Source organism: Acromyrmex echinatior, chromosome 7, assembly GCF_024713525.1.
Source record: "Acromyrmex echinatior isolate Ae372 chromosome 7, ASM2471352v2, whole genome shotgun sequence".
Classification (NCBI taxonomy): Eukaryota; Metazoa; Arthropoda; class Insecta; order Hymenoptera; family Formicidae; genus Acromyrmex; species Acromyrmex echinatior.
This window is the reverse complement of record NC_141858.1, coordinates 1,698,007-1,711,838: the sequence shown is the minus strand read 5'-3', so window position 1 is coordinate 1,711,838 and position 13,832 is coordinate 1,698,007. Positions and strand designations below refer to the sequence as shown.

The window sequence follows — 13,832 nt, the reverse complement described above, 5'->3', positions numbered from 1 at the left end:
ATGTCCGCCCATGGTCCCTCCTTCAAAAATAGGCGCCATCGGACAAGTGCGGCACAGCCGCCATTTTGTACCAAAAATGTATGAAAAAATTCTTATTTGTACTTCATTCATAATATTATAATGCTTATTTTACAAATTTTTGATTAATCATTTCATTGAGCCAAAAAAAATTCCCGAAAATATACTTACTTTTTCATGCTCTACTGTGGTTTCCCATCTTAATAATATGCTATCATGTTTTTGAATCGTAAATTTCAGATAACTCGTTTAAAGTACATATTTTCTTTATTTCTGTATCGTTTTTATTATACAACTTAAATGTCGGTTTTAATCAGTTATTTTAGTCGTGTGTTTTATCAAAATTAATAATATTCTATCATATCTTTAATTGTAAATTTCAGATTCTAAAATTTACAAAGCAAAAACATGAAAGAATATTATTAATTTTGATAGAACATAGTCCCTGTATGAGATGGATAGAAATCATAGATAGAAATTGATTGAAAACGATATCTGACGAAAATAATACAGAAATATAGAAACTTTATCAAATATTTTAGATAAAGTATTTTCATAAAACGTGATCAGATAGAAATTGTTTAAAAATGATAATTAAGCTATATGATGAAAATGATAGAAAAATATAGAAAATTTATATCAGGCAAATGATCTAAAATTTTAGATTACGATAAAAACGATACTTAAGGTATATGATAAACGTGATACAATATGTTTATAAGAATGTATGTAACTTAATCCAGAAATGTCTCTATAATAACATTGTCTCTACTATCACATGCTAAAATTCTCAGACAAGCATGCGATTATAGCTCAACGTTAGAATGCTAGATTATCATCCCGTAGGTTTTAAATTCGAATCCCATCGATTCCAATATGCGTTTTCAAAAATGGTAAATTTCCGATACATAATTGTAATTAATAAAAAAAATTGCATATAAAAATATAAATATATGACGAAAAGAATAGAGAAATATAAAAAGTCTATCAGATATTTCAGGTAAGTAATCTGATATTTACGAACCAAAAACACGATTCAATCAGATAGAGATTTTTCCTATCTGATTCTATCGGATTTTTTAAGCAGGGTAATGTGAGAAGGAGCTCGCTTTCTCGTTTACTCTTAGCGCGCCGCAGACAAAACCATGGACATGGGCTCGTGCTGGTATGTGTGTTACAGCACCACGATAAATAGTCAAACTTATAGGCGTGGAAATGGGATGTTTTGATGACAAAATTTATGTTGCGTGCTATTTCGTTATTATTTGCTTAATTGTGAAAATGTGACTTGTTTCATTATCAAAGTCGTAATTATCAATGAAAACTAAAGTTATCTTCAAACTTTATATGTAAAAGGGTATATTTTACTTCGTTTCAACAGCTGTCGGACCGTGTGTTTCTGTCCGAATATAGGCTCACTTTGCATGCCTTTTACGACCATTTACTGACTGTCAAGGGAGGAAAAGACAGATTTCATCGATTTTTATAAATGTTTTAAAGCGATCTCGTCATTTCGTTTCTTCCAAATTGTCTTTATTTAAAAATAGCAACATAAATTAACGTCATTCCTCGCTTCTGACGTCACGATTCCAAAATAGCGCCGCGACCAGTCAGAAGTCTTAAAAGAAAATTATCGACTATAACTGCACACGTTATAATCCAATTAAGTATATAGTGAATAATTTTCGCATAGAGTAAAAAGCTGGTTCAACGACTCTGATTCACCCTGTAGAGACGCACGCACGCACGCACGCACGCACGCACGCACACATATATATATATATACTGAAAATTTCAAAAATGATTGGTCAAATTTTAAAAGCATATTCCAGTCATTGTAGGGATGGAAAAAAATATAAACATGGTTTCGAAAACGCTTTCATTCTAAGTTATTATCATTTTTTATTTTATATTGTGTTATATTGTGTATAATACTCCTGTTTCTACTGTGGAAGTACTCTGAAATCGTATTATTGCTGCATGTAAAAAAATACAAAATACTCTGTGAATTTTTGAACGTCTTCGACAATCCATGCGACGTCGATGCGAAGCATGCATCGATGCGGAAGGATCATTCATTTCCAGCAATTTCTATAATGAAAATATTGATTAAAAGTATAAGAAAAAATAGATACAAGTATAAAATAAAATATAAATATAAGTATAAAAAAAATATAGATATAAATATAAAATAAAATATAAGTATAAAATAAAAAAATGTTTATAATTTGGAAAGGAAAAGTTTTCTAACCCATATATATATGACTTTGTTTATCCTTATGATGAGTAGAATATGCTCTTAAAGTTTAGAACTATATTTGAAACACCTTGTATATAACGTAGACATTTAAAGCTCGGCGCAATCATGTTAATTTTGCTAAAAACTATTACTATGCAGAATATGTACAATTATAATCTCTTGGGATGGGAGGGGAGAAGAAGAGGAAGAGGCTTCATGTAAATAAATTATTTAGAATGGAAGAATCTTTTTTGGAATTTGGAAAACTATAATCATATTTGTAAGTTATCATATTTTCAACAACTTTATCAATCATAGATAAATTACAGTTAAGCAGTGTTCGCATAGCAAGAAATTTTTATTAGAAATTTATAATCCTGTTATAATTGAAAAATTGCGTATTTATAATAAAATATTCAAAATTAAAGAAAAATAAAAATATTAACTTTTATATGATTAATTTTTTTTATTCGATCTAATTATTACCTATTAATATTTCAATATAAAAATGGACATATATTTTTCACAAATTTTGGAGCAATATTAAGAAAGTATTTTTACGAAAAATATTTCCAATATTTATATTATAAAGTCATTAAGAATAGAAGATATTACAAAGAGAACTTTTCAATCAATCCTTATATATCCTTTGTGAATCTAAACTAAACCGCGGCAGCATCGTCCATGTTTCGCAATAGCGCAGCCGCTTTCACGACATCACCACCACACTGGTTCAGTATCACTTTGCAATCCTCGAGACCGACAAAACTATTTTCCTTTTTCAATAATCCTTGAAGCCGCTCCAATTTAATTGCAGCTAGAACGTCCCATTCCGTGACATTCAATGCAGCAATGCAGGATTCTGGGGTTGACTGTTCATGCAACACCTTCAGCATGATTCGTACTTCATCAGATTGTTCTCCGTTTCGAGGTCCGCGAGTTCTTCGTGTATTTGGCCCATCACAAGCAAATTCTAATAAATCTTCGCAAGAAACATGGTCCGATTGTCGTAACAAATCACTCACGATGTCACAACTCGATGTTTTTTCGTTGGATAAACAGTATGCTTTTGGAATAGTAGTCAAATGAAAATTGTTGTTTGAGCCAATAGGTACCAAAGGTTCCTCACAATGAAAAGTTTTGTATTTGGAAGGGATTTCTTCTACATTTGTTTGTGAAGAATAATTTAGTGGTATCTGCTGTATTGTTGTAGATGGAATTTGAACTCTGATCGAGGAATTCATCTTGTTCCAGTCTTCTGATCTACAAGAACTAATTGTCATTGGATTCTGGCTTAGATCTCTTTCCGTGTTTTCTTGTACTTTAGATGCAAAGCTTTTTAAAGAGCATTTTGGTTCGGCGTTAATTTTCCTGCGTAACTTATCGGTCATTGTTGATGAATTATTCGATTGTTTCTCATTGTTTGTTTCCGAAACATTTTGACGTATATCTGGCATATCGTCGCAGTCGATTAAGTTATCCGAAAACTCCAGCAAATCCTCCGAGATCACGCTAAATCGTCGAAGTCGGCATTCTTCGATAGGTAATGAATCCAGTGCAGCTAGCTCCGAATCTATGCGTTGTTCGAATTCCTCTGGACTGAAAATTTTAAATATATATATTACAAAGTGCATCTAATTATTCACAAAGAGCTCGATGCAAGTAGAGCGAACTAAATTGACAAAGAAATCCATGGAAATGTTCCTTCCTGATTTTGATGAGCATTAAATGTTATTTTCTAGACAAAAATGAGGAACACATTTTTTTGTAAGGGTCCAATCGCATATTTAAGGGTACAATGTCACCTCTTTAAAAAAAAACGGTTTTTTTCATTTGAAGCGCATATCGTCGAAACTGTAAAGAATCACGATGCTTGATTTCTTGAATGATGTATACATACACGTAGTTATATCTACTCTGATGCATGCTAGAATACATTCATGCATTGAGCAGTGCATACTGACACGCATGATTTCTGTACATGATTTTTATACATGATTTCGTGCTTGTTTCCTTGCGTACACCAATCGAAAGATTGAAAATGATCACGCAGATAATAATCGAGCAGATGATCGAGAAGATGATCGACAGCATCTTCAGAAACAATTGTGCTAATTTCGTAGTTATCTACCAAATGTCAAATTTCGAGTTTGAAAATATCATGGAATAAAGACCAAATAATAGTATAAAGATTATGCGTTTCACGGGTTTCCTCCGTGTCCAGATCCATTCTTGGTATCAGGCTGCTCCTCGCCCTAATGGAGTGGACTGAAGATTCACGAAACGTTGACATTCTAAAAATGGATCTGGACACGGAGGAAACTCGCAAAACACATAATCTTTATATAGAAAGCCCATGGAAGTCTTAAAAATATTATCAAATAACAATATTAATGGAAACGTATAAAAGTGAAATTATATGCTATTAAAAATCCAAATTATATAAACATTTATGCAACGGAGCTCTAAAATGATTAAATAAGGAAATACAAAAAATATGTCCAAACACAAACATTAAGGATTATGTAAATAAATTATATTCCTTAAGAAATAGTTTCAATACCGAAAATAAAAAAAAAAGAATCCATGAAAGTCGAAAGCGGGACAGATGACGTAAATATTCTATTCTTAATTTAATCTTTTATAATTTCACTTTCGCACATTCTAATCTAATCTTACCCTTTCTATTTTAAATTTATAATTCAAAATATAATTTTTAGTATTTTGAGATGCTCACATTTTTAGAAGAACATTTTCTGTTTCACAAAAAAATATCTCCACAAGAATAAGTGGAAGCAAGAATACAAATCAAGTAATATAACAATCAGGCAAAATATTAACGTAAATATTAACATATTCAATGGTATAAGCTTCATGTTTATTCTTTATCATTCGTTTTAGAATGATGACTGTGTTTCAAGCATTTTGCTGGATAACACTTCAGAAATGATAAGTGAAAATATAGATGATGAAATTCTTGAAGATGTATTGACAAATCAGAATTCACAGAAATCTCTAAACGAAAATACACAATGGGAAAAAATGGAATCACAGTCTCAAAATTCGTCTGACAAATTTCCAGCCAAAACTTCATCGTTGTTATGGAATTTTGTCTCCAATACGAATTCCTCGAAATGTCGAAGGACTTTAATTGAAAATGATTGCTCTATTGAAAAAATAGTTCCGTCTTTAAATATAAGTCCGTAATTCTCTTATCTTCAGTGAAGGAACACAAAAAGGTTCCGATTGACTTGAACATGGAGTTTGTAGCGTCAATAATAAAACAAATTAAAAATAAAAAAGAATGAGACAAACAAATAACAGATACCATTTTAATGGCAGTATCAAGAAAAACATAATGTTTAAAATTAGAGAAGAAAAATGTGTTATTATTACATTTGTGAATATAATGCAGGCAAGGATAAGAGTGGAATGCGAGAGTGAAATTATAAAAGATTAAATTAAGAATAGAATATTTATATCATTTGTCTCGTTTCCGCTTTTCTTGAATTCCTTTCTTTTTTATTTTCGGTATTGAAACTATTTCTTAAGGAATACAATTTAATTATATTTTCCTCCATTTATTTATACATAATTTCTATGTTTAGATGTACTTTTTGTACTTCATTATTTATTCGTTTTAGAGCTTTGCGTAAACGCTTATTATGATAATTTAGATTTTAACAGTATAATGTAGCTTCGTTTTTATAAGCTTCTATTAGTTTTTTGTTTGTATCTTTATTCCATGATATTTTCTAACTTGAAATCTGACGTTTGATAGATAACTACGAAATTAGCACAATTGTTTCTATTCTGAAGATGCTGTCGATCGTCCAATTACGTAATCATTTTCAATTTTTTGATTGGTGCATGCAAAGAAATAAGCACGAATCATGCATAAAAATCATGTATAGAAATCATGCATATATACAGTATACACCGCTCAAAACATGAACATATTCTAGCATGCATCAGAGCAGGCATGATCGCATGCATGCTTATCATTCAAAAAATCGAACATGTGATTTCATCTTACGAAAAATCATTTTAGGAAAAAAAAGTTTTAAATGCTTAAAAAAACTAAATGATTTGAAAAGTACTTTATAGTAATAATTTCAAAAAACCTGTGTAAATAGAAAAATTTAGAAAAATATTTAGAAAAAATAAATATTGAAAAATTATTTAAATTATAATTATTATGGACTCTTAAAACCTTTCAATTTTTATTTCAAACATTTTTCTATTTTTTATAGTTTCGATGATATTTCTCTTGAAAAACAATGACCGATTTTCTTCAAAGGGATATTGCACTCACTAAAAATACGATTATAAAATACCATTATAAATACATCCATTATAATACGGACCATTATAAAAAAATTACGTGTCCTTTATTTTCATCATTCAAAGTTTATCAATATCAGACATTTCCTTGGATTTTGTTGTATGTCGAAAAAGTTATTACATAATGATTGTAAAAATGCATCATTACATAATATATTGCATTTAATTATATACTTGATGTAAATGTTTTATACAATATTAATCATCATATCATAAATATATATATTTAATATATACATTTAAACACATTACATCATATATAATAAATTTTATAATTACGTTAATGTAAACATTTTCATTCTTATAAATATTATAAATGTCATAAATAATTGTAAAATGTTTCAAAATTTTTAAACAATTAATTTTTACATATTGTGATAATTATTATATTAGGTGTAGTAAAAAGAAATTCATTATTTTTCCAATAGATGGCTTTAGTAATCCGTATCACGCGTAGACGCGTATTTGTGTGAGATTTATTTTGTCTATCTTACTTACTTATTTATTCTACTCTTTACTTTTGTTAATATGGTCGACACAATGTTCTGAATAAAGTCTTTATATATAATCTTGGTCTTCAGAATAATTTATAGAGCCTTAACAACTATATAATAAAATATTTTTTCATTGAATACTTTACAAATTATGGAGCTTGAAAATTAACAAGTCAACGCAATTCGACTCCATGATAATTTATCTGAACGTAAAATTTTCTGCTTTTTTCATTTCTGGAATCAAAAATAGAGGTTTCCATTTAAAATAATATCAGTTATAACAATTGCTTAGCGGATGATTAACATTAACATAGTCAAACGGAGCGTTTCCCATGTTGATTTATTAACTTTCAAGCCCCATAACTTGTAAAGTATTCAATGAAAAAATATTTTATTATATTAAGACTCTATAAATTACTCTGGAGACCAAGATTATATATAAAAACTTTATTCAGAACATTATGTCGACCAATGAAAAAATATTTTATTATAGTATTTTGAAAAGGCCTTGATGTTAGCTATATGAAATAAAAAATTATGATTTCAGTTTAAAAAATTTTAGGTAACTTTGACTTTAAGAACGTCTTCTCTAGATCAAAGTCATCACTTTTTTCCCCCTAGTAATTGAACAATTTTTGTTTAAAACATTTTTTTTATATTTTTTGAGATATTTCACTTAAAATGACTCACTCTGTACATATATATAATATAAGCAGGTTATGTGAAACTATTATACTGTTTTGATATTTACATATTATAATAAACAAACTTTTTAAAATTTTTAACCATCATACATCTGAAGATGGCTTAATCTTGTAGCCGAAACATGTTACGTGAATATTTATAAATTATGAAGCTTGTAATTTTTTTTCTTAACATTATAAGAAGAACGACCGTGTATGAATAAATCGAATAAAGTAAAGAACGTAAAACGCGATCAAAGTTAGATGTTACGAATATATTTAATCAATTTTTTGTTTATGATTGCGCGCCGATAATTATCGGACTTTCAACACAATCATTATGAAACATTTTAATAACTCCCTCTAAATAAAACCCCTAAACGGAAAGAAACTTATTGCGAAAAATATTATCTCAGCCAGAATTCGAACTTGGGACCTCTCAACTTGCCGGGAAGAGTGTCTTAGCCACTGAGGCTTCGGAAATATTCCTCGCAATAATCGATATGTATAGAGAGATTAAGCCGCGTTATTTAGGCCGTGTGTATAAACATTATAAGAAGAAGGTTCGAACCCTTGAGGTAATATTTTTCGCAATAAGTTTTTTTCCGTTTTTTAGGAGTTTTATATATTTCATACTCATCAGATTTAACCTCTAGTGATTTTTTGTGCCTGAATCTGAAGAAATGGCTCACTGGAAAAAGATACACTTCAAATACGGAAGTCATCACTGAGACAAACGCTTATTTTGAAAGGTTAGATAAATTGTATTATATTGAAAGTCCAAAGAAGTTGGAATATCGTTAAGTGTACTAACTTACAAGGGGACTATGTCAAAAAAAAAATTTGCCACAAATCATGTTTTCTTTGTCAGGCCGAGAACTTTTCGAACTACCCTCATACATGTAACTCTCTAATTATTTATTCTAAATTTTATACTTTTATTCGATTCTTATTGCTCTGTTAATCTAACAATTCTATTTAATAACAAGAGTCCTGTATTTACTTAATAAACAGTAACATAATTGCATTTGTTGCGTATATACATGTTGATATTAAATTGCTGTATAATTTTATTACAGAGAATTATATAGTTCTAATCTTGCAGCGTCACGAAGCTTTACGCTAGTCAAACTATCGAGTCAGGATCGTCCAACTCCCCTCTTAAAAAATGTTGAGCAGACGTGGCGCCTCTATAGACTGGAAACCCAGAAATGGAATTACTATGTCTGAGTCGATAACAATAAATGATTCTGATCTTACAAGAGGAGTGACCATCATTCAATGAAACTTGCAGAATTATAATGTTGCTCTGAATAAAAATCACCCCCTCCCTCCCATTTGGGCGTAGACGATTTACCGTTTCCGAAATATTTCAATATTGAAGTTGATAACGGCATTTATTAGAACATTCATACTCGAGTATTTGTAGCGTAGTGGATATACAATACCTCCTCGTACAGCACAAAATTTGCAGCAATATTGCTGCAAAATCTCTACAATTTTTGTGCAATATTGCACATTTTTTAAATTTAATTTAGAAGAATTATTAATATCTCAGACTGATTGTGTTGACGAAAATTTAAATCCGTTGCTATCCCCATCCTAATATTAAGTTGCTTAATAAAATAAAAAATATTTCACTGTACTATTTGTAAAATCTATCTTTGAGAGCTTTACGCCTATTGCTCTTGGCATACATCTTAAAACAGTATTCACCATACCTAACACTAATTTTATACACAGGGAGAAGGACCGATTAGATCATTTATCAAAACAAGATGTAGTTTATAAAATTGAATGTGAGGCTAGTAATGTTGGTCAGACAAAAAGGAGATTACAAACTAGAATAAATGGACATCGATCTGATGTTAACAAGAGAACAGGATCTCCATCAGTAATTTCTGACCATTGTACTAGTTTCAATCATGAATTAAAATGGGAAGAAGTCTAAATTTTAGACAACAAGCCTTACTACAAAAAAAGAATTATTTCTGAAATGATCCACATTAAAAAGTAAAAATATGATTTGAATAGACAGACGGATACGCTGCTTAACGTATATCTATACCCTTTTACAATCTCTTTCTACATCGTTGAATTTCCCTTCCTAGCATCCTTCCTATGTCATTTCTATTACCACTTCCCTTGTTAAATGATAGGATCGTTTTCAACTATCGAATGTTCTAATATCTCAAAGTTCGACAGTATTAAGATCTGTTTTATATTGCTGAATTTTATAATTACTTGTAGTACTCAATTTTTTCAATTTTTTGGACGATCTAACATTAATCAGCAGGTATTTACTATTTATTTTTTGTTGTAGCTTTTAATAATCGGCGTTCAATTTCTATAATGTAAAATATAATCGTATAATGACACATTATATTTTTTGGTATCATTAATTGCAATATAATGTTAATAGTAATAATAATAATTATGTTATATATTGTAATAATATTGTTGTAAAAGGAACATGAAGCATGTATACATCCATTTTACTGATTTCACTGTATCAACCCATTATAAATTTGAAAAGAAGTTCACGGTATAATAGACCTCATACGATTATGTAATTTCTGGAATCGACTAATATTAAGTTCCAATGTGAAGCTGCTTGAATTCAGACCGTATCTTGCCATTATTCTTCTTGCCAACATGCGCTTTTAACATTTTAATTTTTCAACATTTTGCGTAGTTGCACCAATAACATTTTTAAATTTATTTTTTAACATTAAAAATGACTCGATAGGGGTTGAAACGTCTGTACGAATTTTTAGATTGTTTATAATAATATTGTTACTCACATAATATCCAGAGTGGTTCTTAGCCTCATTTTACATTGTTCAATTGAAATAAATTGATTTAATATAAAAATATCCAAATGTTTCGGCGCGCAATCATATCTTAAATAAATTGATTCACAACAAAGAATATGTATATATATATATATATATATATATATATATATATATATACATATATATATATATATATATACAGGGTGGCATGAATATAAACGCGCGGGCAGCGAGGAACGGGGCTTATCGTCGCGAGCCTCTAAGCTCGAATGGCGTGGCGCGCCTGCTAGGCCATCTCCACTTCTCGCGGCCTGCGTGCCGTGCGCTCGGTGGGCTGTACCTTCGACAATAGTAGGTCAGGTGGACGCGCGTATTCGGCTATCTTTAAACGTTAATATCTCGTTAGTTATTGCGAGCATTGTAAAATGATAGATGATTTTTCTACTCAGTTTAGTCCACTTTACCTCGGGACGAGTGGAGCCGTATATTCATGCCACCCTGTATATATATTGTATATATGAGTATATATTCGAAACATCTAAATTTTGACTGTTCATTGGCGTTCTCTATCACATTTATGTATTCATATACACAGTCGTTCTTAATCTTAAAAATAAATAGTTTAACTCCGGTATATATGCCGCTGGGTGGTCCTTCTTTTCTGTCAATTGATTTTTCTTTTTAGGGCATCACCTAAACTTATTCCTAACTAAGTCAATATACGCATGGTGTTAATAAGAAATATAAATATTTTGTATAATTTTTAAGACAAAATTGTAATAAACTCGATGCTGTGAACACTTTGCACAAAATTGATAAAAATTCTATTATAAAATGTGAACTATAATATTATAATAATCTATGGTTTAGATTATATTGTACATACATGCTGCATTAAAAATAAATAAATGCATTATAAATAAATTTATATTAAAAATATATTCCTTTGAAAAATTATCTTTTCCCTAAAATTATCTTTTCATCATTCCTTTATCTTCGTGATATTATTACTTAATAATATTACTCAATAATAAGAAATCGCATTCGGCTGAGAGAGAGAGAGAGAGAGAGAGAGAGAGAGAGAGAGAAAGATTAACTTATACCGTCAAAATATTATTAAAATTGCTCATAGAGTGTGAATTAGTAATGTATGCCTCTGATGAATTGTATACACTGTAAATTGTAAACATTTTCCTTTTTAAAGTAAGAAATGAATTAATGTTTATAAAAAAAAATTTATAATACAATACTTAAATATATTACTCAATTTTTAAAACTATTTTCAATCTTCTTTTTTTTGCCTGCCTTCAGCGGTTTAAAATTATATATAATATTATAAGAAGGCGCGCGGTTATTCCTCCAAATAAGTTAATCAAATTTTATTTATATATATATATATACATATATATATATTAGGTGTTGGAATTAATTCGTAGCGTTTTTTAATGAAAGAATGTTATTTATTTCACATGAGCATTAAAAAATACATTAATGAAAGTACTTCCCATCACTTGTAAAACGCTACGAATTAATTCCAACACCTAATATATATATATATTAGATGTAGTAAAAAGAAATCCATTATTTTTCCAATAGATGGCTTTACTAATCTGTATCTCGTGTTCGCGATCTGCACATTCCTGTTTTCTTCTTATCGCGAAACGAGTCATTCCCTTTCTCTATATTTAAGAATGAATAATATGATAGCTGTTCAGCAATAGTAGTAATATGTAGTTCAATAAGAGAGCTATTCAATAATAATTTATAATGGTTTGGAACGTTTGTAATTAGGAACGCTTAGCTATTTGTACTCCATTACTAAAAATATTATAATTAATTGCTAAATTAAAATCATTACTAAGTCATATTATTTAAAAAAATTATAAAACAAATACCATATCCATTTAATAAAATCCCGTGAAAAAAGAAAAGAGAACGTGGGAGTTGGAGCGCAATGGATATGAGAAAGAGAGAGCGCGAATATTATGATAAGTATAGGACTACAACAAGTAGGAAAGAGAGTACAATGGATTAGAAAGAGAACGCAATAGGTAAGAGACGGAAGGAACAAAACTTCCCTTCCCCCTTTAAAACGAACCTTGGTGACACGTTTCTCTTAGCATCTCTGGATGCACTTTCCCCTCCCTGACCCTTCACACACACATACATACTGGATATACGTATACGCACTAACACATAGTGGTCTAGAATCGATGTAGTTTACCTATTACAATTTCGTCAAACCAACATTTATTTCTCAAAAAATCCTTAGACTATCGCCGCACTTCGTCAGCAACAGTTAATCATCAAATCTGTTGCTACTCTCTTTGTCAGCGTCAAGTTTTTAAATCAATAAATTCAGTTTTAATTTAAAAATGCTAATAAAAATCTCAAAGGTCATATCAACCAATCAATAATAAAAAATTAATTCACCTTTGATGAATATTTCCTTTGTTTAACTTCAAGTACCTCACAAATATTTTCCAATTTGTGTTAAGTTTGGACTGCGCAGAGTTGATCCGGAACAGAAAATTTTCAATTCAAGGACTCTTGATTTAAAGATTCTTTCAAAAACTTGGCACTTGACTAATTAAGTTTGTTCCTTCCGATACAAAGATCTGACACGACTAATTGTTCACTCCTTTTATTTTAGTGATAACAATCCCCCGCGCAGATTTCTTATTATCCCCCCTCCTACTACTAGGAATACTACTTAGGCTACGTAAAAAATAGGAGAAATGGGAGAAGATTCTTATCTATGTGAAATCAAATCTAAAGTCAATATTATTGTGTCTGTCCATGCCAACACCACCATTATCTCCCGATAAAAATAAGTTATTAGGCTATTAGGCTATTTATTATAGTAGTTAGGCTATTAAGCCTAATTATTGACTTCTCTTGTTTTTTTTTTAATTTCAGATCTAGTTATAAATTGTAAATTTATGTTATTAATTTGGAAAAGAATTACTTAAAGAAATATCGTCACATAACACCTTCCCCCTTAAGTCATGCGTGATACATTTTGTTACCACGTATGAACAAATATAAATGTTGTAATTATATTAAAAACGTTCGACTACTTGTAATTTTTTATCTCCAAAGTCGAATAACTGTTCTTCGCTCTCTAAAAATTCTTCTATACAAACTTTACATCTATAAGCTGGCTTTAAGTATAACAAGTATTTATCGTATCTATAACATTGTAACTTATATTTTAGCCAATATTGATCTAATATCCAAATCGTATTCCACGTTA

General features: G+C 29.8%; 1 protein-coding gene across 2 annotated transcripts in view; it reads right to left on the bottom strand.

Moving 5' to 3' along the window:
• Positions 1-2,596: 2,596 nt before the first annotated feature.
• The window catches only part of Ack-like (activated Cdc42 kinase-like), a 343,307-nt gene continuing 332,071 nt past the window's right edge, over positions 2,597-13,832 (bottom strand). For both annotated transcript variants that reach the window (XM_087407584.1, XM_087407583.1), the window contains exon 10: positions 2,597-3,856. In XM_087407584.1, coding sequence (XP_087263710.1) covers positions 2,920-3,856 — 937 coding nt within the window. In that variant the 3' untranslated portion in view covers positions 2,597-2,919. The remainder of the gene's footprint in view (positions 3,857-13,832) is intronic.